Here is a 26556-nt window from a genome sequence, read left to right as displayed (position 1 = left end):
GAAGCCTCACTATGAACAAAGCTAGTGGAGGTGATGGAATCCCAGCTGAGCTATTTCAAATTCTTTCAAAGATGAATGCTGTTGAAATGCTGCACTCAGTATGCCAGCAAATTTGGAAAACTTAGCAATGAACACAGGGCTGGAAAAGGTCAGTTTTCATTCCAATCCCAAAGAATGTTCAAACTACTGCACAAGTGCACTCATCTCACATGCTAGCAAAGTAATGCTCAAAATTCCCCAAGCTAGGCATCAACAGTACGTGAACCAAGAACTTCCAGATGTTCAAGCTGGATTTAGAAAAGGCAGAGGAACCAGAGATCAAATTGCCAACATCCATCGGATCATAAAAAAAATCAAGAGAATTCCAGAAAAGCATCTATTTCTGCTTCACTGACTGTGCTAAAGTCTTTAACTGTGTGGATCACCACAAACTGTGGAAAATTCTTAAAGAGATGGGAATACCAGACTCCCTACCTGCCTCCTGAGAAACCGGTATGCAGGTCAAGAAGCAACAGTTAGAACCAGACAGGGAACAATGGACTGGTTCCAAATTGAGAAAGGAGTACATCAAGGCTGTATACTGTCACCTTGCTTATTTAACTTATAGGCAGAGTATCTTATGCAAAACGCTGGGCTGGATGAAGCACAACCTGGAATCAAGATTGCAATGAGAAATGTCAATAACCTCAGATATGCAGATAACACCACACTTATGGCAGAAAGCGAAGAGGAACTCAAGAGCCTCTTGATGAAGGTTAAATAGGAGAGTGAAAAAGTGGGCTGAAAACTCAATGTTAAAAAAACTAAGATCATGGCATCTGGTCTCATCACTTCATGGCAAATAGATGGAGAAACAATGGAAACAGCGACAGACTATTTTCTTGGGCTTCAAAATCACTGCAGCCATGAAATTAAAAGACACTTGCTCCTTGGAAGAAAAGCTATGACAAACCTAAACAGTGTATTAAAAAGCAGAGACATATTGCTGACAAAGGTCCGTCTAATCAAAGCTATCGTTTTTCCAGTAGTCATGTATGGATCTGAAAACTGGACCATAAAGAAGGCTGAACACTGAAGAATTGATGCTTTGGAACTGTGGTGTTGGAGAAGATTCTTGAGAGTCCCTTGGACTGCAAGGAGTTCAAACCAGTCCATCCTAAAGGAAACCAATCCTAAATATTCATTGGAAAGACTGAAGCTGAAGCGAGAAGGAAATGGACTAGCATGGGGCAAGAGTACAGGCACAGAGACTCCCTAGGCGCAAAGGTTATATGGCAGTTTTTTTGTTTGAATTTTTTAAGTCTGAAATATTTGAAAGAAAGAAAAGCGTAAAGGATAAGGCTGGGGCCTAGACAGAAAAAGACCTTGATGCATCAGAGAAGGGAAAAGACATAAATATGCTAGCCTAAATGCAAATCTACCTCTGTGCAAATTAGAAAAAGCCTCCCTTTCTCATGAAAACTGTGACAAGAAATAGTCAAACCTACAATGATAACCACTGTCAAAGCTACAGTGGGCTTCTGTGATGAAAATGGACTGGGACGGGGCAAGAGTACAGGCAGAGAGACTCCCTAGGAGGCTAACACAGGGGTTCAAGTAAGAGATGATGGGCGTTTAGATTAGGTCAGGATGGAGCGGAGTAGACACACAGACTGTATTTTGCAGGCAGGACAGTCAGAACTTGATGATGAACTGATGTGGGAGGTGACAGAGGGAAATAAATATGGATGAGACCTAGTTTTGGGGCCTGAGCAAATGGATGGATGCGGTGTCATTTACTGAGATGAGAAAAAGCAGAGTAGAGAACATGGCAGTTCTGGATGGATGTCTAGAGATATACACAGAGAAGGTGGTCAGATCTACCAGGATGGGAGCACATAGGACAAGTCTGATGGAGATGCACATATGGAAACCACCAGCGCACAAATAATATTAAAAGTCATGAAAATGGATAAGGTTACCTAGTTTATAGGGACGAAGGCCCAGTTTTAATTCTGAGGTGCTCCAATATTTAGTAGCTGAGAAAAAGTAGAGGAGCTGGAGAAAGGATACAGAGGAAATAACCAAGGAAGTGGGGATAACTAGGAGAGTATGGAGTCACAGAAGCTGAGAAAGGAGTGGTTTGTGAAGAAGGGTGTTGAAACTGGCTAACTGTGCTGAGGCTGAAAAAGGGAAAAAGTTACCTTGGACTTAGCAATATGGAGATCGTTGGTGTCTGATCAGAGCGGTTCAGTGAATAGCTGGAGGGGGTTGAAGAGGAATTACTGGTGAGACATGGAGGCAGTGTGAAAGAAAATGCTTAAGAAGTGTGAGTATGAGGGGAGTAGAACATCTGGAGCCAAGGGTTTTCAATGATGGGAAACACTAAAGCATGCTTGCATGTTTTATAAGCGTGCTTATGAAGCTTGGTGTAGTCACAAACAAGGAGAGACAGAAGAAAGAGAGCAGAAGCAGTGAAGTCCTGGAGGAAGAGGGGATGGAGCAGAGCCCAGGCGGAGGGGGCTGACCTTGAGGAGGATGAAGAGAGACAGGCCCATTCACAGATCTGAAGAATGGAAGAGGAGGGATTCCCTTCTGGATATTTCTGTTTTCTCAACAAAAGGGAGATGAGGTAATCAGCTGGAACTGGGGGCAGGGGGGTGACAATGGCTTATCGAGTGAGGAAAAGATATGAAATGGTTGTTTCAGAAAACTGAAAGTGGAAATTCCCTGGAGGTCCAGTGTTTAAGACCCCGCACTCTAACTGCTTCCACAGGGGACACAGGTTTGACCCCTGGCTGGGGAACTAAGATCCCACATGCCATGCAGCATGGCAGAAAAAAGAAAATCAAAAGTGTCTTAAAACTGTTAAAAGAAAAAACAGGAGTCAATCTTTGTGATCCTGGATTCGGCAATGGTTTCTCAGATACAATACCCAAAGCACAAATCACTCACTCACACACACACACACACACACACACACACACACACACACACACACGATAAATTGATCCTGGATTTGGCAATGGTTTCTCAGATACAATACCCAAAGCACAAATCACTCACACACACACACACACACACACACACACACACACACACGATAAATTGGACTTCGGCAATGGTTTCTCAGATACAATACCGAAAGCACAAATCACACACACACACGATAAATTGGACTTCTCTGGTGGCTCAGACGGTAATGGTTATTTCTGCAATGCGGGAGACCCGAGTTTGATCCCTGAGTCGGAAAATTCCCTGGAGAATGGAATGGCAATCCACTCCAGTACACCAAAAGAAAAAAAAAGAACAAAAAGATAAATTGGACTATATCAAAATTAAAAGCCTTTGTGTTATAAACAGTACCAAGAAAATGACAAGAAAACTCATAGAATAAGAGGACATATTTTCAAATTATTTATCTAATAGGGTTAATTGTGTCCAAAATACACACAGGAAGAAATTATAACTCAAAAAAAAGAACAGCTTAAATGAAAAAAAGAAACAAAAAATGAGAAAGGATCCAAACAGACATTTCTCCAAATATATACAAATGGCCAGTAAGTATATAAAAAGAGGCTTAACATCATTACTCATTAGTGAAATGTAAATCAAAACCACGATGAGCCCACTAAATTGGCTATAATAAAAAATATAATAACAAATATTGGCAAGGATGCAGAGAAACCTCATGCATTCCCAGTGGGAATGAAAAATGGTGCAACTGCCTTGGAAAACAATTTGGCAGTTCCTCAGAAAGTTAAACATACAATTATTATATGACCCAGGAATTCCACTTTTTTTTTTTTTTTTAGGAATTCCACTCTTAAGCAAATGTGCAAGAGAAATAAAAACATACAACACAAAAATTTATGTACATCAGTGTTCACAGAAGCATTATTCATAACATGGAAAACATAGAAACAATCTAAACATCCATCAACTGATGAATGAACAAATAAAAGGAGCATATCCATACAATGCAATTATTATTTGGCCATAAAAAGGAATGAAGTTCCAACACTACATATTATAGATAAAATGTGAAAACATTATGCCAACTGTAACACATCAACTACAAAATCCCACATATTTTATGATTATGTTTATATAAAACATCTGCAACTCTGTAGAGAGGGAAAGTAAATGAGTGGTGGTTTACGGCTGTGGTGATGAAGTTATGACCAACCTAGACAGCATATTAAAAAGCAGAGACATTACTTTGCCAACAAAGGTCCGTCTAGTCAAAGACATGGTTTTTCCAGTAGTCATGTATGGATGTGAGAGTTGGATTATAAAGAAAGCTGAGCGCCAAGGAATTGATGCTTTTGAACTGTGGTGTTGGAGAAGACTTTTAAGAGTCCCTTGGGCTGCAAGGAGATCCAACCAGTCCATCCTAAAGGAAATCAGTCCTGAATATTCATTGGAAGGACGGATGCTGAAGTTGAAACTCCAGTACTTCAGCCACCTGATGCGAAGAACTGATTCACTGGAAAAGACCCTGATGCTAGGGAAGACTGAAGGTGGGAGGAGAAGGGGATGACAGAGGGTGAGATGGTTAGATGTCATCACTGACTCAATGGACATGAGTTTGAGTAAACTCCGGGAGTTAGTGATGGACAGGGAGGCCTGGTGTGCTGCAATCCATGGGGTTGCAAAGGGTTGGACACGACTGAACTGAACGGAACTGAACTGACCCTCTTCCAAAGTCCTGAGTACTGACCCAAGCTAGTACACTGGGTGCTGGAAAAAAATGAAAAGAAGTTCCAAAAATACAAAGTTAGTGTTTTCCTAACTTTTCAGTTATAACTTTATCATCACATAACTTAAAATTTATTTTTATTTGAAAGTTCTTTACTTTTTTCTAGTTATGTTTTTTCTAGTTATGTTTCAATCTGTTTAAAGTTTTGTTATACTAAGTATTTCTTAGAATCCATTTCCAGGATCTTTGTATAAGTTTATGTAAATGAAGTAAAAAATTTCTCTGTTATCTTATTTTGCCAATGGCAGATTAAGCATATGACAATGAATGTCTATATTAACCAAGAGTGTTTATGTTGCTGGTAGAATTATGAATGATTCATTGCTTTCTTTAATTTTCCAAATCTTCAGCGTTATTTTTTAAAAACTTTAAAGGATGTCTACCTTTTGCCCTGGAGAAGGAAATGGCAACCCACTCCAGTAATCTTGCCTGGAGGATTCCATGGACAGAGGAGCCTGGCGGGCTACAGTCCATGGGGTTGCAAAGAGTCAGGCATGACTGAGCAACTATAACTCACACCCACCTTTTGCCTGTATTATTTAAGGATGCAGTAACCTTCTTACACCAAAAGAGGGCACTAATATATCCAAGGGTAACCTCAAGACTGAAGGAAAGAAAGCTGTTCTTGCCAATTCCAATGAGAACAGCCCCAAACCTTGTTGACTCCTTGCCTATTGACTTTTATTATTAAACCGGGGAAACATCTTGGTTTGATGCCAATGTCAACCATTCCCAAAGCCATTCTCAAACTTTACTCTCCCAAGTGTACTCCTCAAAGGAAGAAAAGAAAGGCTGCTCAAACGCTTATTCTGAAAAGGAATAAATGTGCCAAGAAATTTTAAGGATTGGTAGACCACAAGCTTTAACTTCATTTTCAAAAATAACTCTCTAACTAAGGATCCATACAACATGTTCTACCTTCTGAGCACTAATTTTCCAAAATTTGTTAATACAAATCTCTAAGATTTAAAAGTGACTGCAATAACTACAAGAAAAAAAATTCATGACCACAATACGAAAACTTCTTTAACAAATGGGGAAACTGAGCAGTTAAGTCTTTTATATGAATAACTATTTCTGTAAAGAAAAGAATACAGACATTTCCACACTGATTATTTTCTTTGGTTACTTTTGTATTAATAATTCATGATAAGTGAAGCCATTTTTTGAGTTATAAGACATTGGATAATGCATTTATAAACTTAGAACTAAATTCTATGGCTGCTGAAATGGGTTAATAGTTTGCTGAAATGAGTTAATAATACAGGTTGATCCTTAACAAAGACACTCCCTCAAGATGGCACAGAAGAGTCACTGACAGAATACAAAACTGTCAGTGAAAAACATATATACTTTTGGTCTTGCATACACTTGGCAGCAGGCCAAGGAAATCTGTAGGAATCCCTTTCAAGCCAGCATTCCTCTCAAAGATTGTCTGGAAAGAGTTTTTCATTCATTTAAATAATCTAACATCCCCTTCCCCATGCCTTCAATTTTAAATTTTAAAAGGACAGAAGACAAAATGGTACTGACTACTCTTCCCCGAAAGAATCGATGGATCTGAACATGTGAACTTTTGAACTAAGTTATCTAAAGAATACAATTAAAGATAATAAATGTAGTGCTAAATCATGATGGAAAGGATAAAGACACAAAACCCTGGCTTTAGTTTCTTAGCTTTTTTCTTTCCTTCTAGGTCTGGTTGGTTATTTCCACATGCTTGACAACCACTTAATTCTCCAACTAAGAAAGTTTAGACTTAAGTCTGCAGAAGTTATCAGATCAAATCTAAAATTAAACAAAACACTAGTTAACGTGAAACCCCAATCAAACTTGAAAAGCGATTTTATGCCCTTCGTGTGTATTTATTTGTAATTCAATCTTCCATGCTAGTCATGTTATGGTAATGTGACATTTCTCCTATGGTTACAATATACTTGGATTTGTTTGTTTCTTTGACAGTCTGTTAAGTAATGCAGAGTTTCAGACTATCATAATAAGTAATATAACTATTTCCTTCTTTAAAAAAAGCTGACAGTCCCTAAAATCTTTACCAGTAGTAAGCTAAAGAAATTTTAAACATAAAAATATTAGGTATTATATTAATACTATTATACTATTATAATAATATATAATGCCTATTATATTAATAGTACACATACCCTTGACCTTTGAGATACTCTCTCCATTTTCCTTAGCTCTACTGAATGTTTCTACTGAATTTCATCTAAATGAAATTGTGCACTATGAATCGTTGTACTGCTTTTTACTTTTCATAGTTTCTGAGATTCATCCATAAGTGTTGCAAGTATCAAAAGCTAAGTAGCTACACCACAGGTTATCTATTCCTTTATTGATGAATAGCTGTGATGAAGAAAACTGCTATGAACATACACAAGTGTTCGTGTGAATGTTTTCATTTCTCTACAGCAGAGTTGCTAGGTCACGGGGCAGGTGCATGTTTAGTTCTTTAAGAAACTGGGCAACATTTCTCCAAAATATCTGTACTATTTTGCATTCTTACTAATAGTTGGAGAGTTAGTTGTCAGTCTTTAATTTTAATTATTCAGGTGGATGTGTAATAATCTTAATTATATGAAGACTTGTGAGGGTGAACATTTTCATTGGATTACTGGGTTATTTGTGTGCCTTTTGTGAAGCCTCAGAATCTTTTCTGCCCACTTTATTTTCTTGTGTTATTTGCCCTTTTATTGTTGAAATGTAGTTTTAAGTATTTTCTGGATACTATTCCTTCATCAGATACATTTTTTGTAAACACTTTGTCCTAGTCAATAGCTGACTTATTAGTGGTGTCTTTTAATGAGCAAGCTTTACTTCTGATGAAGTCTAAATAACTCATTGATCCTTTATTTTATGATGAGTGCAGACTTCACAAACCTTTGGCTACCTTCAAGTCATGAAGATATTCTATGCTTTTTTCTAAAAGTTTCATGATTTTAGTGTTTATGTTCATGCCTCTGATCTATTTTCACTTCATTTTTGCACATCATATGAAGCAGGGGTTGTGGCAGGCAGAATGCTAAGATGGCCCCCCAAAGTCTTACTCCTTGGTGTACATGTTGTATATATTTCCTCCTGCCCCCAAATGTGAGCAGAACCTGTGAATATGATGGGATAGTCACTCTCGTGTCTAAGTTTCAGTTATGTAAGACCCTGTAGCAGCCTGGAGAGAAATCCTCCTGACAGCTTTGAAGAAGTAAGCTAGCATTTTGTGAGAGAGTCGAAAGACCTGGGATCTGAGTGCAGCCTCTTGGTTGACCCTTGAAAACTGTGAAAATACAGTGTTAGTCACTCAGTCGTGTCTGATTCTTTGCAATCCCATGGACTGTAGCCCACCAGCCCCTCTGTCCATGTAATTCTTCAGGCAAGAATACTGGAGTGGGTCATCTATCCCTTTTCCGGGGGATCTTCCCCATCCACGGATTGAACCCAGGCTTCCTGCATTGCAGCAGATTCTTTACCATCTAAGGGACCAGGGAAGCCCTTGAGATGATAAACTTGTGTTAAGTTACTAAGTTTTTGGTAATGTGTTATTTCTGGATTCTTTGTTTATTTGTTGACTCTTCTGCAAGTTTCACAGTCTTTATTAGTGGAGTTTTACAATGTCTTGGAGTAAGTATTTCAAGCCTTCAATTTTTTCCTTTTCCAAGACTGCTTTGGGTGTTAGGTCTGTGTATTTTCAAAGAAAGTTTAGAATAAGCTTGTCAATTTCTATTGAAAAATGCTTCTAGGACTTTGAATTGTACTGAATCATAGGTGAATTTAGGTAGGACTGACTTCTTCACAATATCAAGGTTTCCAATCCGTGAATACAGCATGGTTCTCAGACAGTTCTCTGGCTTCTTTCTGCAGTTTTGTAATTTTCAGTATACAGGTCCTGCATATTTTTTTCTTTTAGTTACGTTTATTCCTATTTTATGCTTTCATGTTATTGTAAATGGAACTTAAAAAAAATTTTTTTTTGTTTTCTCATTACTTGTTGCTAGCATATAACAAAACTGAATTTTGTGTATTAACCTAATATCCTGTAACTCTACTGAATAATTCATTTGTTAAGTCTTAGCAGTTGCTTTGAAGATCCCTTAGGATTTTTCTATGTACACAATCGTGTAATCTGCAAACTAAGACAGCTTAACTACTTTTTTCCAATAGTCATTCTGTTTATTTCTATTTCTTGCCTTAATTCAAAGGGGAATATCTCCAGTATGATGGTAAATACAAATGGTGAGGGTGACATCTTTACATTGTATCCAATGTCAGGGGAAGTGTTCAATATTTTGGCATTAACTATAATGTCAGTTGTAGTTTTCAACAGATACCATTTATTAGACTGAGATTACCTTCTATTCCTGATTTGCTGAAAACTTTTATCAGAAAAGGATGTTGAGTTTTTTCAAATATCTTTTCTGTATCGACTCATATACTCACCTAGATTTTCCATATGTTAATGTGACAAATTATGTTGATTGGCTTCTGATCTTAAAACAAGCTCCTATTCCAAGAACAAACCCACTTAGCCATGATGCATTAACATTTTGATATAGTGCCGGATTTGATTTGCTGTTAATATTTTGTGAAGGACTTTTCATTTTATTATGTGCCTGAGTGATATCAGTTTATACTTTTCTTTGTAGTGTCTTTCTCTAGTTTTTGTATCACTATAAATATACTAGTCTGAGTTGGAAAGTTGGCCTCCTTTTTCCTTAAATGCTTGAAACACATCCCACCACCCCTCACCCCCACCCAGTGAAACTGCTGGGCCTGGACTTTTTTTGGGGACCTGGACTTTAAAATGTAATTGTTAGCTTTGGTAAACTGTATTTTTATTTTTTTTGTAAACTGTATTTTTAAAAGAACTTGTTTAATTTAAAATGGCATAAAGTTTGTAATATTCTACTGACCTTTTAATATCCACTGGATCTGAAATGATAACTACCTTTTCATGTTTAATATTGGTAACCTGTGTTCTTTTTTCTTGAATCAGTTAAGAAATCAATTTTGTTAATATTTTTCAGGAACCAAATTTTGGTTTTGCTAATTTTATTGCATTAATTTTTGCTCTTATCTTTATTATTTCCTTCCTTCTACCTCCTTTGGATTTACTTTGCTCTTTTTCTAGCTTAAGTTGAAACCTTCAGTTCAGTTCAGTTGATCAGTCCCCGTGTCCGACTATTTGTGACCCCAAAGACTGCAGTACGCCAGGCCTCCCTATCCATCACCAATTCCTGGAGTTTACTTAAACTCATGTCCATTGAGTTGGTGATGCCATCAAAACCATCTCATCCTCTGTCATCCCCTTCTCCTCCCATCTTCAATTTTTCCCAGCATCAGGGTCTTTTCCAGTTAGTCAGTTCTTTGCATCAGGTGGCCAAAGCACTGGAGTTTCAGCTTCAGCATCCGTCTTTCCAATGAATGAATATTCAGGACTGATTTCCTTTAGGATGGGCTAGTTGGATCTCCTTGCAGTCCAAGGGACTCTGAAGAGTCTTCTCAAGACTTTCTTTATAGTCCAACTCTCACACCTATACATGACTACTGGAAAAACCATAGCCTTGACTAGACAGACAGACCTTTGTTGGCAAAGTAATGTCTCTGTTTTTTAATATGCTGTCTAGGTTTTCATTCCAATCCCAAAGAAAGGCAATGCCAAAGAATGCTCAAACTACTGCACAAATGCACTCATCTCACATGCTAGTAAAGTAATGCTCAAAATTCTCCAAGCCAGGCTTCAACAGTACGTGAACTATGAACTTCTAGATGTTTTAGAGAAGGCAGAGGAACCAGAGATCAAATTGTCAACATCCGCTGGATTATCGAAAAAGCAAGAGAGTTTCAGAAAAACATCTATTTCTGCTTTATTGACTACACTAAAGCCTTTGTGTTCAGTTCAGTGAAGACCCTGTGGACTGCAGCATGCTAGGCCTCCCTGTCCATCACCAACTCCCAGAGTTTACTCAAACTCATGTCTATTGAGTCGGTGATGCTATCCAACCATCTCACCCTCTGTCGTCCTCTTTCATCCTGCCTTCAATCTTTCCCAGCATCAGGGTCTTTTGAAGTGAGTCAGCTCTTCGCATCAGGTGGCTAAAATATTGGAGTTTCAGTCTTGAATGTTCATTGGAAGGACTGATGTTGAAGCTGAAACTCCAATACTTCGCCTATGTGGATTACCACAAATTGTGGAAAAGTCTTAAAGAGATGGGAATGCCAGACCACCTGACCTGCCTCTTGAGAAATCTGTATGCAGGTCAAGAGGCAACAGTTAGAACTGAACATCGAACAACAGACTGGCTCCAAATTGGAAAAGGAGTATGTCAAGGCTGTATATTGTCACCCTGCTTATTTAATTTATATGCAGAGTACATCTTGAGAAATGCTGGGCTGGATGAAGCACAAGCTGGAATCAAGATTGCCGGAAGAAGTATCAATAACCTCAGATATGCAGATGACACCACCCTTATGGCAGAAAGCAAAGAAGAACTAAAGAGCCTCTTGATGAAAGTCAAAGAGTAAAGTGAAAAAGTTGGCTTAAAGCTCACCATTCAGAAAACTAAGATCATGGCATTTGGTCCCATCACATCATGGCAAATAGATGGGGAAACAGTGGAAACAGTGACAGACTTTTTGGGGCTCCAAAATCACTGCAGATGGCGACTGCACCCATGAAATTAAAAGATGCTTGCTTACTCTTTGGAAGAAAGTTGAAACCTTAGATCACTGAAATTTATTTTTCTTTTCTAATATGTGCACTTAGAGCTATAAATTTTCCTCTCAGCACTACATTCCACAAGATTGATTATTACATTTTCATTGTTATTCAGTTTAAAAACATTTCAATTTTTTTCTCATGATTTCTTTGAGTTATAGATTATGTAAAAGTGACTAGCTTAAATTTTCAAATATTTGGGAATTTTCCTAGGTATCTTATTTTCATTGTTTAAAATTTTTGTTTCATTATGGTCTGAGACCATACTGTGTATGACCTTAATCTTTTAAATCTACTGCTTTGTTTGATGGCCTAGCATATTGTCTATACTGGTGAATGTATACCTTGTACATCTGGAAAAGAATGTATTTTGTGCCGCCGCAGGGCACAGCGTTCTGAAAGTTATCAAGCAGGTCAAAGTGGTTGGTTGTGCTGTTCAGATCTTTGTGTGTATGCATAGTTGGTTTGTCAACTGTTGAGCAAGAGATAGTAGAGCCACTAATTATGACTAAAGAATGGGCTATTTCTCCCTTTAATTCCACCAATTTTTGCTTCATTTATTTTGAAGCTGTTATGAGGTACAGACACACAACTGTCAAGACATCTTGATATCTTTTATCATGATAACATGTCACTCTTCATTTCTGGTAAAACCATTTGTCTTCCTATGCTTACTTTTGCATGGCATACATTTATATATTTTTGGGTATACCTTTGCCCATCCATTTACTTTCAACTAATGTATCTTTACATTTAATGCATATCTTTTTACAGTCAGTATACAAGTAGTTCTTGCATTTTTATGCAGTCTGTCACTCTACTGGTTGTAGTCTTTAGTCCACTAACTTACTGATAATGACTGCATCAATTTTCCCACTTCATTACCATGTTTTCCTCTTTTGTTCCCTCATTCTTCCTTTTTGCTTTCTTTTTGATTATTTGAAAGTTTTAATTTAAACTATATGTCTCTGCATTATTATTTTAGGAGGAACAACATATACCCTTGACTTTTCATGGGTTGCCATGCCCTCCTCCTGGAGATCTTCATGACCCAGGGATTGAACCTACGTCTCTTATGTCTCCTGCATTGGCAGGTGGGTTTTCTACTACTAGCACCACCTGGGAAGCTTATGGTTTTCAGTTAAGTAAGTTCTAATTACAACTGTCATTTCTTTGTGTCATTTTTCTCCTTATCTTTCATTTCAAGCAATTTGACTAAGATATACTGGGCAGGAAAGGATTAACTCAGCAGTTCTGGAATGCTCAAACCCTGCACATGCCAAAGAAAGGTCTGTCTTTAGGACTGGGAGATGAAATCTGAGCCAGTGGCATATGCTGGCTGATAAGTGTTTCTGTGTGCCTGGGGCCTTGTGCCATGCTGCACCAGTGTGACCACGTAAGTCTATCCGAACAACATGATTTACGGCAAACACTTGTTCCTGCTCTGCACGGCTGGGGTGAGTCACGAGGGTCAGCATGCCATCCTGAATACCCAGTCCTCAGTGAGCTTCCCTAGTTGGCAACACTTTGCACATGCTGTCATGGATCATTGACGGGAGGATTAAGGACAGCTCTGCGTGACTCTACTGGATACCAGGAAGCCTGTACCTGGTTCCTCTTGGACTTTATCCCATGTGCCTTTCCCCCTTGCCAATTCTGTGTCCTTTTGCTGTGTACGGTGAGTGTAACAGCTTCTGAATCCTACTGAGTCCTTCCAGCAAATCACTGAGCCTGACAGCAGTCTTGGGAACCTCTGACACATATACCAAGGTATGGTTTTCTTCATCCTTATACTAACAGGTGTTTGCCAAGCTTCTTTAATCAGTAAATGTGTTTTTCAAAAAAACTGATTTTTTTTTTGTTTTTGCCATATTGTCTTCAAATATGTTCTTCCCCAACTTCTCACTTTTCTCTCTTCTGGGACTCCAACTATACAAGTTAGGTCTTATAATATTGTCCCAAAGTTCCCTGAAGCTTGGTAATAAATTTTTTCTTTCTGTTCTTCAGATTGGATAGTTTTCTGTTCATTGATCATTAAGTTCACTGATTCTTCTATCATCTCTGTTTTACTACTAAGGCCAATTGGTGAATTTTAAGTTTAGCTACTATATTACAGAATTCCACTTTGCTCTTTTTAAAAAAATAATTTTACTTATTTATATTTTTGGCTGTGCTGGGTCTTTGTTGCTGTGTGGGCCAACCTTGCTCTAGCTGCAGCGAGCGGGGCCCACTCTCCAGCTGTGGTGTGCAGGCTTCTCACTGTGGCATCTCCTCCTGTGGTGGATCATAGGCTCTAGAGAGCACAGGTTTCAGCAGTTGCGGTGCACGGGTTTAGTTGCCCAGCAGCTTTTGGGATCTTCCTGGACCAGAGATCGAAAAAACTGGTGTCCCCTGCATTGTAAGGCGATTCTTAACCACTGGACCACCGGCAAAATCCTAGTAATAAGTCTTCTACTAAAATTTTAACCACCCTGTTAGATGCCAACTTCAGTCTTTCTCTGGCAAGAAACAGTAAAAATAGAAAATTGATTTCATGTTGTCTCTTCTTGAAAGTGTCAGTCCTTTTTTAGAATTTGCCCGCTTTTGCTCATTTTCCCAGTGCTTTCAGGTCTCCCTTTTAACCCCACAATTTTGTCCAGAGTATATATTTACATGAAGAAAGTTACCTGCGCACTGTGGCATGTGGGGTCTTAGTTCTCTGATCAGGGAAATGAACCCGTGTCCCCCGTGATGGGAATGCAGATCCTTTTTTTTAAAAATAGTTTCAGTTATTCACATCCTTTGGTCTTTGTTGCTGTGCACAGGCTTTCTCTATTGGTGGTGAGCGGGGACTCGGCGTTGTGGGTGCGCAGGCTTCTCACTGTGGTGGTTTCTCTGGAGCAGGTGGGCTTCAGCAGTTGGGGCACATAGCATGAGAGTTGTGGCTTACAGGTCCTAGAGCGTGCACTCAAGTATTGGTGGCACGTGGGCTTAGTTGCTCCGCTACATGTGGGATTTCCCTGGACCAGAGATCAAACCAGTGTTCCCTGTACAGCAAGGCAGACTCTTAACTACTGGGCCACCAGAGAAGTCCCAGCAAAGGTCCAGTAAAAGCCTACTTGGCCACATTGCAAGAAAAATCACTGTGATCTTGTTTTTAAAAATTTACTTCAGAATCACACTGTGTGTAGGTATACAGATTCACTTTCAATGACATGAAAATAAGTATTATTCTGAAAACCTTGTTTTCTCACTTGTTTTGTCTACTTTAAGTATTCATCATGTAATAAAAACTACTGTGTTAAATAATATAGTTTTTATTAATAAACTATGAACATTTTCGCATAACAAGAAACTCCAACTTTGACAGCAAATTGACAGTAACTAGAAAAATAATGCATATACACAGAAGTGAAATTGATAAGCAGTGGCATAAGGATCCAAGAGAAATACGTGCATATGTATAAAAACAGATGAGTACAGGATGTTAACTTCAGCAATGTCTACAATAGTAAACCATGGAAAATAACCCAAATATTAGTTAAAAGAAAAATAATATAGTAATAAAATGGGTTATTACACAGCGATTAAAATAAATAAAATTATATACCTCCATATGAAAAGAGTTAAAAATGTTGAATGAATGTTGAATGAAACAAGTTGCATAACAAAGATAATATTAAAAAAAAAAGATAATATTAATTTATTTTTTGGGTGAGCTCTGCATGAAATGAAGGATCTTAGTTCCCTCAACGGGGAACTAAACCCATGCTCCTAGCAATGGAAGCACAGATTTGTAACCACTGGACCACAAGGGAAGTCCCAACAAAGATAAAATTAATAAAGTTTTAAAAGCACAAAACAATACCACATATGCACATTTAAAATGTAGTGGAGCAGAAACTAACACAACACTATAAGATAATTTCCCTCTGGGGAAATGGGGGAATTGGGTCAGATGGTAATCAAAGGGTCCTTTAGTTTGAAAGCAAATATTAATTAACAATAGAAGTTAATTCTAATATGCAGAAATACAAGTGTATTTCTTTTTGCACTGCATATCAACCTGTAACAACTCCAGTGGCTGTATAACATTTGACTGCACAGATATGTCACACACTCCAACAATCTTTAATTGTTGAGGCACTGAGATACCTGCCACTATTGTAAACAGCCCTACAAAGACTATCTTTACAGTTGCTTTCGCACATAAATTTCTTTTCCCCTTAGAGTACATACCTAGAAAAAAAATTGCTAGGTCATTTCCAGGTCTGATATATACTGCCACATATACCACAGAATAGCAAAAGGAAACTAAAAGATGATTAATTTTTTCATAGCTTCCTTTGCCTATTTTCCCCAACAAATTTAGGTAGAATATAAGTACAGAATTGGTTTTACTTTAGAAACAAAGACTGCTCAGATACACTGCTTAGAGTTAGATGCTGGTATATATTAGTATAATTAACATCTTAAAAGATTTATTCATGATGTGAGACAATTTTAAAAGGTTTTCAATTCTGAAACCTTCAAAGGAAGAACTTTTAGCTTCTGGGTCTAATTATACTAGTTTTCTTGAATTATCATCTAAAAATATCTATTAATCATAGAATTTGTTCAGTGACAAAACAACTTAAACTTCCATAGTCCTTTTCACCTCTCACACTAGATTAAATAACTCAGTTGAGATTTACTAATAATTAGTATTTACACAATGCTTTATTTACTATAACACTATGAAGCAGGGCAAAATACCACAATATTAACAAAACAAGATGCCAAACCAATTTGGCTAATTGTCAAAGGTCACACTAAAGCAGGAATTTGCCAGGATTAGACACCGGATTGTTAGCTAATTTCTATACACCTCATCACTTCAAAAACCTATGTTTAAGAATTTTGACAACAACTCATGAAGAAAGCTAGTATTTACCAGGGTCAGAGAAATGGTATTGATGAAAACCTACATCAACATCTTCACTTTATAGATAAGAAAACTAAAGCCCCCAAAAGTGATGTCACTTAATTGTTTAAAGTCACATTTCTAGATGGTGTAAAGCAATAATACGGATTCAGGTCTGTTTAATCCAAGTTCAACTATCTTCAACTTCTAGAGTATAACAGCTATCCTTAACTGCCATTTCACATTTTTGAGTTTATAAAAAGCCTCAGTGTTTTCACAGATAATTATTAACACTGCATTCAGTAACAAATAATGATCCAGGACCTACTATATGCCAGGTCCTGTACCTGCTGCTAAATGAGTATTTACTATATACTAGGCCCTCTGAAGAAAGCTGAGCACTGAATAATTTGATGCTTTTCAACTGTGGTGTTGGAGAAAACTCTAGAAAGTCCCTTGGACTGCAAGGAGATCAAACCAGTCAGTCCTAAAGGAAATCAGTCCTGAATATTCACTGGAAGGACTGATGCTGAAGCTGAAGCTCCAATACTTGGCCACCTAATGTGAAGAACTGACTCATTAGATAAGACCCTGATGCTGGGAAAGAATGAAGGCAGGAGGAGAAGGGGATGACAGAGGGTGAGATGGTTGGATGGCATCACTGACTTGATAGACATGAGTGATGAATCAAGGAGTTGGTGATGAACAGGGAAACCTGGCGTGCTGCAGTCTATGGGGATGCAAAGAGTCGGACATGACTGAGTGATTGAACTGAATGAACTGAGGCCATTTATAACCTGTATTTACACTTGTAATCTTCACACTATTATAAAGTAAGTACCATTATTATCTCTATTTTAAGGATTAAGATTTAGTAAGGTTAAATAACCTGCCTATGGTCTTTAGTAAGGAAATACCTTTATAAATAAGAAGTAAACGGTGCCTTTCTGCTGCAGGCTACAATGGGCAGCAGTCATGGCTCTGCAGCAGCCCATGGCTGTAGGCTTCAGGGTGACCCACAGATGCCAGTAGGGAACCTAACCAAGCAAAGCAAGTTAGCGGCACCCTTGCCGGAAGAAGTGACCAGAGGGAAGTGGCTGCTAAGGACTGAGCCCCCTGCTTATTCTGTGCATAATAAAACCTTTACAGGGGAAAAAAAAAGTAAATGGTACAACCTCACTTAAAAAGCTTCTCTTAACAAAAACCTCGTTTTTGTTTTAAATATTATAACTCTGTGTCTGATTTCATTTGAAAGAGGAATCTATTGTTTAAAAAGCTTGGAAAACCACAGAGCCCTGCATAGCACCTAACTCTGGCCACACTGATCATACACCAAGTGCAGAACCTCATATCAGATCAGAGGTTGGGAGTCGATTTTGGAGGCTTTATAGATCTTTTTTTCATTACACTAAGAGACCAGAACAGGGAGCATCTGAAGTAATTTAAATGAAGGCCAACAGCTACAAAAGTAATCACTCAAATAAACAGAAGACAAGCAGAAGGGCTTCTAGTACCATACAAAGAGTTTTGACCTGAAGAATGTCAACAAGGTCCAAAGTAGAACAATGCATGAGTTCTCCTAAAGTACCACTGGCACGACTGTACTCAGTACTGGTTACCTACTTTCAGAGCATGAAATCTCTGTGGTATAAGGTCAAATTAATTAAAAGTTTCATTTATTATCTTCCCAGCAGGAATTCCTTTCTCTTTGATTGCTAAATAGATTTTACAAGGGCTAAGCAAAAAACCCAAGGGCTAAGCAGTGCTACTATTAGTGAGATTTTATAATAATCTGTGTAAACAAGAGCCTAGTGGATAGTCTTAGAAGCAGCAATCTCCCCTACAGTCGACATATAGTGAAAGGAAGACCTTGAAAAAACTGGACGATGACATTTTTTTTCTTTAGGAGAATATTAATTTTACCAAGTATTCTCCTGCTTTGGGAAACATTTATATAAGAAAACCAAATCAAACAACCATTAAAAAAAAATCTACCTTTCCCCATTATACAGTATATTTTATTCTAGCTATAATTTAGTGATATAAATCAGAGACTAAGAAAATGGCCCTCTAAATAATCAATCATAGCAGAATTAACCACATGCAGTATTTCTTTTTTTTCCCCACATGCAGTATTTCTAATGTAAAGGGTTACCTGATAAGTTTGTCAGAAGTCTTGTTAGGACAGGCTTGTTTACCGGTTCAGTCTCGCTAAGGATGGAAATAACCTCTACCCTAGTAGTTTCTTTGATAACAGTGGGCTTCTTGGAAATCTCAAGATCAGATCCAGTCTTGACATCTTTGTGTTCCAGGACATCGTATGATTTCTGTGGCCAAGAAGATTCTGGAACAAATGTTAAAGTCTGTTTGAATATTTCTTCAGGAGATTCTCCTTTATCCTGTACAGAAGTTGACTTCTCAACCTTCCTTTCACTCAGTTCTTTAAGTGCTTTGATTGTGAGCTGTTCTTGTTCTAAGTCGAGAGATGCTACTGGAGTACCTTGGGTAGGGAAAACTTCCAGAAGCTCACTCCCATTTGTTTCTTTGCTTTGTTCACTGTATTTGCTTTTTATGTTTTTAATTTCAGAAACACCTGACTTACTCTCATGCAAAACATCTAGAGGAAGAATTGTTTTAAAGTCCTTAGTTTGCTCTGATGTTGCTTCGAAGGTATTTCCTTCACCTTTACTTACTATTCCTTTCTCTCTGGTTTCTGTAAAGGCCGCCATCAGGTCCTCTGGGGAAGAATCATCTATATCTTTCACATTTTTTTCATGCAATGCCTCCAAATAGGCAGAGGTTGTCACCCTTTGTGAGAGTTCTGTAGGAGATGGTTCTGAAGGGAGTTTGGGGTTCTCAGCTGCAACAGGCTTTTCAGGAACAGCCTCATGCTTACTGCCTGACTGCTTCACTTCTGACGTGCCATTCTTATTAGATACTAGTGAACATACTGCCTCACTTGGGCTCCTTTCAAGAGGATCAGGCTGAACTTGTTGTGGCTCAGAGTCACTGACCGACCCTTCAAAATTTTCAGATGTTCTGTATCTCTTATTACAACTGAGGATCTCTTTGACTTCTCCATCTGTTTTTACAACAGGACTTGGGATGGAAACAGGTTTTTCAGCCTGAATTTTGTTGCTCTCAAATGAATTATCTGCTGTGAGGTCCTCTATTACTGTATCATCAGATTCACCAGAACTATCAGCCTCTGTCATTTCTCCCAACACAGAGGTCCGCCAGCTTATTCCACCTTTCAGGTGGCCGTCAGGTAAAACCACGTTATCTGTGGCCACTCCAGAACCAAGAGAGACACATTTCTCCAGTGGAGATCCAGGTAACTCTGAAAGCGTGTCGTCTCTTTTCTGCACTTTGTCTTGCACACCTTTGACAGTGACTTCCTGTGTGGAATCAAAATGGTCTGGCACAGCATTTTCTTGCGGGAGAGATGTTCCCGCCCAGTCACCTGGTGATTTAGTGTTAGTAGTGCTTCCATTACTAGAACATACAGGAATTTTCTGAGTGTTCATTTTCAGATTTACAACAGGAATTTCTGAATTATATTCACTAGTGCCAAGTCCTGTAGTTTTTGTGTTGTACTCAGATTTATCAGTCTGCTGTTTCACTTGGGGAACCAAATCCCAAGTCAGTACTTCATTAGTAAAGTTATGCATATCATTCACACATCTAGATACCTCCTCCAATGCTGCAGTTGTGTGTGAAAACTGCCTGATGAGCAATGCAGAGGCTGGGTAACGCCCTGCTTCTTTCTTTCTCAGTGGAAATACTTTGTCATTAGACTCTGAAATGTCTGCAGGTGATTCTCTACTAGTATGCACTGCCCAGCTACCAAAATCATTTATGCTTTCCTTATATGCGTCTTTAAATTCTTTGTCAAATGCTGCTTTGTCAATTATTACTTCAAATGGTGATTCAGGGGAATCCTTTTCCATAACACCACCTCCTGAAGCTTCAGAAGGAGACAAGGAATATGGACAAACGTCTTCGGCTTTAGGCTGCAGGGTGGGTGGCTTCTGGGCTGTTAGCAAAGTGAATTTGTCATCTGCATCCGAGGCAGGTATATCATCCCTATTTGGTTCCTCATTTGGGTTCCTGGACTCTTGATCTTTATTTATCTGTTGTTCCATTTGACCAACTTCCTTTGAGAGAAAAGCAGGATGACCCAGGAAGCTGAGTGGAATGGAAGGACGGTCGCAGTGAACTTCTCCTGCAGCAGAAACTGGGGAGTCTTCTATGTCTTTGCTGGTCCCCGGAGGCTTTTCCATCTTTTTCCCATCTAGAAGAGCCAAGCAGTCTTTTTCTTCTTGGGCTAAAAGAATCTGGCTGCCTAACATTTTGCTTTTTACTCCATGTAGTATTGTAAGGTCAGTGTTACATATTTCAGAAGATGAACAAGAGGAGGAAGTCGTAATTTCTGAAGGTGGCTCATCAGAGCAAAGAGAGCTCAATCCCTCTATGGCCAGAATTTGAAAGAAAAACAATTGTTTACCAGGTACAATTACACATTAGTTAGTCAGGCCAAGCAGCATGCTTTTTATTTTTAAATTCACATATATATATACACACACAGGATGTACATATACATACATAAATATGTAACAAAGCAATGATCAACAGTTATAAGACATGCATAAAACTGCCAGCAGTGAAACAGAAAAGGCTTATCATGCTACAAACTGCAAATGACAGAAAATTTTCATGACAAAATACTTATCAATCTACATTTTCCCTTTAATGGTAAAGCATGAAGAAGGTTATAATAAAGACTGGATAATCTGGGGAAGTGTTTATTCCTGTTCCTTTGGTATTTAGTAGAGCTATTCAGCAGAAACAATGTAATTCATGTAAAACATATTACGAAGTACTGATACACTCTCATCTGTAGGTGGAACAATTCAAAACACACCCCTTTTATGAAACCACTGGTAAGAGCCTGACTGTCTGAAAAGGAAAACAAGTGACGAGAGTTTTTTTTTTTCCCCAAGAGATACAGCAGACCCCCCAGCCTAAAAATCAGGCTAGAAGTACTTCATTCTATCCACAGGGAAGGTGGGCCCCAGGTAGAGAGGGCCTGAATATTTTAAAGGATACTGAAAACGTCGGACTGTTCCAAAATCTCTTGTACCAACTTGTCAACTGAAAACTGAACTGTGTACACTGGTTTCCTTTATTAAGAAGAGTGAACTCCAGAAAATCTTTTAAAACAGAAAATACCCCCCTAAAAGCAATACATTAATTAGGTCTTATCAGTTTTTAATATCACAGTAGCCACTGATTTACCACCCTGTTTTCCAACTCTCCAACCTAGGAAGTTTTTTTACTGGAGAAAAGATCAGAACAACTGTCCCATGCGCAAGCACCATCGTTCTCATACATTGCTGTATCTTTGCAGCTGGAACAAAGTAGGTCTAAACAAAGAGTTCCACATGAATGAATCAAAGATTCGGCTTGCTCAGGTGAGCCCCAAGGAGGCCTCAGGACAGAAATGCCTTCCTTGAGTGTGAATGAGCAATTGGGAAGATGTGAGAGAGAAAAACTTTTGGGATTACTTTTATTCAACTTATGTTTCATTTGAGAAGGTGAATAATAATTAGACAAAAGCAAAATTATGACTTTATTTTATTCAAAATCATTTTATAAAGATGAAAAGAAATACTTAAATATCCTACTGCAAGAAACAAAATTCTACTATTACAAAAGTGTTTCCAAATGCCAGATAAAGTTCCTATATCTTAAAACACTACTGAAATCTGATGTAACAGGATCTCTGACCTTTAGCACAGTGTAACCATAATCTGGAGGAAAAGTCTTTGTAAATTGAGAATAAAATAGTTGAAGTTTGGTTGTACAAATTGTACCCATGAGATAGAAGTAAGCTATAATTCATATTTAATTCTAATGCAGTAAACATGGCTTTGCATCTATCATTGTACAGTATGGATACACAGCAAGATTGATTAAGGATAAATGAAGCTCACCACTGCAGGTTAAAAAGCTTAAAGACCTGAAATTTAAAGAACTATGGACTACATTAATATCAGAATATCCACAATCTGAGCTATGTATTATTATCAAATTTACTGGTAAATGTTTCTACGAGGAGACATTTAATGAACTAAATCTGGAATAAGGTAAAACTGGGACCCCCCTCCCTTCAAACGAATGGAATCTTGAACAAAACTGACTCCACCTCTCACAGGGAATGCTCAGCTTATATGTTTTATGGAGATTGAGATTTCAGATGATTTAGATTTGTCATTTTACAGACACAAGTGGACAGAATGAATTAGTAATAATTCATTGTTAATTACTGAGTGCCACTATCATGTGCCTGACACTGTTTTAGAATCTAGATTAAAAACCAGTGAACACAGAAAAAATCCTTGCTTTTGTGGAGCTTACAATACAGAGTGGGAGATAGAAAAGAAGCAGAGTCAACAGATAAAATGGTGATGATGATGATGATGGATTTGATGAATGGAAAAAAGCAACTAACTGATACTGGATGCTAATGAAAGAATGTACACAGTATTAGAAATGAAAAAGTATGGTAGAGAGCTTCCTGGTGGTCCAGTGGTTCAGACTTGATGCTTTCTCTGCCAGTAAGACCCGGTTGACAAACTAAGATCCCACAAGCCATGTAGTGCGGCCACACACACACACAAAGGATGGTAGAAATATTCTATGCTTTGTCAGGACACAAAATTCTCAGTTTTCTAAGCCTTGTTTCTTTTCTAACTTCCTTGAACTCTTAATACTCCAGAAGTTAGAATGAGGTATATAATAATCTGAGGTAAAAACTAGATTAGGTTAGAAATCTTATTCTCAGAATAGCAAGTTCTGTACTGAATGCCGTAACTTCTTGACAGACTTCATTTTACTGAAGATTCTTTAATATAACATAACTATTATATACACAAAAATAGCTTTATCATGTTCCCTAATGATAATTTTGTGACAATACTTGGAGCAGATAGTGTTTTCTGGGGGGACAGGTTTAGGGGCTAAACAGTATGCTGCATTCTTTCCTCAGTTATTAGGAGAGTAATTCCTCAGCTAATAGCATCTATTAGCTATTAGCTCTACATATTAGCTCTCATGACAGTCAATCAAGCTTCCCCACATGTAGCAAAGTAAGTGAGCATTTTTGCTATAATTTTAATAATTATCTTACTTAGAATTTCAGCAAATGGAAAGAAGTTCATTTGGCTAGTTGAAATCCTAACAAACTTGAACAGGGCTGATTTGTATCAAGACATGGAAAAAACCAGTCTGGAAGTAAAGTGCTTACAATGGTAAGAAAACATTAAATAAAACAAAGACCAGAATCTAATAGGTCTAAGCTCCACTGGCAAAGACGCTTTCAATTAGTCAGCATGACACTTAACAGTCATTACTCAGAAGTCTCCATTTATGTATATTATCTTAAATAAAACTAGGAAATTAAGTTGGCAGTCATACTCTATAAATTTCCAGACCACTCCCAAACCCCAAATTCCTATTAAAAGTTGCAAAATCCTTTCATCACATGTACTAATGGTGTGTGGCCTTGTCAAGTTGCTTAATACCATCTGAAAATTGGGATACTAAAGCAACTAACTTAAGAACTGCTATGAGGATTAAATTGAGTTAATACATTAACTCAAAATTTTGATTGGAATAAGGCAAAAGCTCCATTTGACTAGAGAATCTTGCGTGGAAATTGAAAAAGTTTCCCCTCTTCTATATATAGAGTGTTATATCTCACAGAACAAGATGTGGTTAAGGTGCTAAGTCATGTCTGACTTCTGCAATCCCATGGACTCTTGCCTGCCAGGATCTTCTGTCCATGGGATTCTTCAGGCAAGAATGCTGGAATGGGCTGCCATTTTCTCCTCCAGGGGATCTTCCAGACCCAGGGATCAAACCAGAGTCTCCTGCATTGCAGCTGAATTCTTTACTGCTGAGCCATCAGGGAAGCCCAATCACAGGATGAAGAAAAAACTTTTAACTGAATACTGTGTATGTGTCAAGTGAATACTTTGAATTGAAAAAGCCTCTTCATATACTGTTTACTCTATCCTTCAAAATATCTTCTTTTATTCTCCAAACTATCTTTTAGAAAAGGGTTTAGTACTTTTTTATTCAAGTGTTTTGTAACTTAATAATGAAAACACAATATGATCTAGAAACAGATAAGCAATAATGAATGTTGTATACTACACTTCTTCCTTAGAAGAGTGAATAACTTGAGATTATGTTACAGTTACCATTTGGTTACTATCCAGCCTCAGGAAATTCATTACTTTTAGTTGGTAACATAGAAAAAGCATACACATGAGTGAAGAAAGGGTGCCAGCCTGTAGTAAGCCACTAAGTTACGTTTTCACATACATACTATGCTTATTCATACACAGGAGGCTTGAAATATTCAGGTATAGGTTTTCCTACACTTGAATTTTCTCACATTCGCAAAACAAGAGGGAAAGACAAATTATCGTGCAAAACAGTATCAGCAATTTTCAGCCAAAGCATCAAAATAGGAAGCTAGCCAGCAGACACTTTGCAGCCAAGCTAGATCCTAAACAAAAAGTCTATTTTGTACAAAGAAAAATGTTTTGCTTTTGTTTAAAGAAAAAAAAAAAAAAAGGCTGTAACTGGCAATTTTTTTCCCTCAACGCTTGCCCCAAAGTTCAGTGTTTAACTTCCTATTCCAGATACTACTGCATTACTCCAATTATAGGCAAATATTCACTACTGCAAATGTGCTTCCAATTCTGGGTGGTGGATAGATCCTCCTTATAATCTTATTTTCACCCACTTTTCTTCCAATGTTTTCTACAGAAAATTGTAGTATTTTTCAGCCTCCACTTTTATCAAAGATTTCAAAAGGAGAAACCAAATTTGATTTTGTGTCTGATGGAGGGCGTACATCCCCCAGGTGATACTAAATTACATCACTAACAGCAATAATATGGTTAAAATGGGTCATTTCTGCCTCTTGTGTTCTCATGATGTTAACATGACATCCTAAAAAAACCTGTAAACCTTAAAATACCACTAATACATCATCTTTACTGGAGGTAATGGTTATATACATGGACTTCAGAGTCCTAGGTGTGTCATTTACTCACTGTGTGACCTTGAGCAAGTTACTTCACCATTTAAAACCCCAATTTCCTCAATTAGTAAAAGAAGCAGTACCTTTCCTCCATAAAACTGGTTGTGAGGATTAAATGAGACAAAAAAGTACTAACCACAGTAAAAGCTCAAAACAAACAAACAAAAAACAACCCACCCCAAATGACCACATAAACTACATCTATACCTCTGTTAGTATCCTTATTTAACAGCATAGGAAAACATTAAAATTTACTCCCCTATTTTGAAATGGTCCAGGATTAAGCTGAAATTTAACTCTGCTTGATGAATTTAAAAAGGAATCAATAAGCAAAAGATTGGAAAGGACCTCCTCAGGAATACCACTTACTTAGAAAGACCTGATTATTCTTGACATTCTCAACACAAATCTATTAGCTTTCAAAGAGCTTAACTTGTTAGCTTAAGTAGTTGTATACTTCAAAGTAGTACAACTTAATAAAGACTACATAATTTCCTTTTGAAAGATTTAACTGCCCTTTCTTCTCAGTCCAAGTTAATGACAACTTTGGGAATTCCCTGGTGGTCCACTGGACGGAACTTAGCACTTTCACTGCTGCGGGTCCAGGTTCAACCCCTGGTCTGGGAATCAAGATCCCATGAGCTTAGCAGCATGATCAAAAAACAAAAAAAGACAAGTTTTAGTACATGCCTCTCCTTGAAGTCCAATAATGATAAATATATATTTCAATGTTAAAAATGTCATTCTTAAGTATAAAAATGTCATTTTAAATTACTGCTACATATTGCTTAATATGGCTTGAAAAGAAAGAGTGAAAGTGAAAGTCGCTCAGTTGTGTCCAACTCTTTGTGACCCCATGGACTGTAGCCTGCTAGGCTCCTCTGTCCATGGAAGTTCTCCAGGCAAGAATACTGGAGTGGGTGGTCATTTCCTTCTCCAGTGGATCTTCCCAACTCAGGGATCAAACCCAGGTCTCCTGCACTGCAAGCGGATTCTTTACCAGCTGAGCCACCAGGGAAGCCCTAATATGGCTTGGATATATATAATCAAGGCATAATTCTCCAAGGCTAAATGGCTGAGGGATATGG

At 37.9% G+C, this 26556-nt stretch overlaps 1 protein-coding gene across 2 annotated transcripts in view; it reads right to left on the bottom strand.

Moving 5' to 3' along the window:
• RTN3 (reticulon 3) overlaps positions 1-26556 on the bottom strand; it is a 55185-nt gene that overhangs the window by 7520 nt on the left and 21109 nt on the right. Inside the window, exon 3 of one of the 2 annotated variants that reach the window (XM_065937590.1) lies at positions 18506-20538. The exons of the other annotated variant lie outside the window; for it this stretch is intronic. Coding sequence (XP_065793662.1) covers positions 18506-20538 — 2033 coding nt within the window. The remainder of the gene's footprint in view (positions 1-18505; positions 20539-26556) is intronic. 2 annotated transcript variants of the gene reach the window in all.

This window comes from Muntiacus reevesi, chromosome 5, assembly GCF_963930625.1.
Source record: "Muntiacus reevesi chromosome 5, mMunRee1.1, whole genome shotgun sequence".
NCBI lineage: Eukaryota > Metazoa > Chordata > Mammalia > Artiodactyla > Cervidae > Muntiacus > Muntiacus reevesi.
Note: the sequence above shows the minus strand (reverse complement) of the source record. Positions and strands in the feature narration are given on the sequence as shown.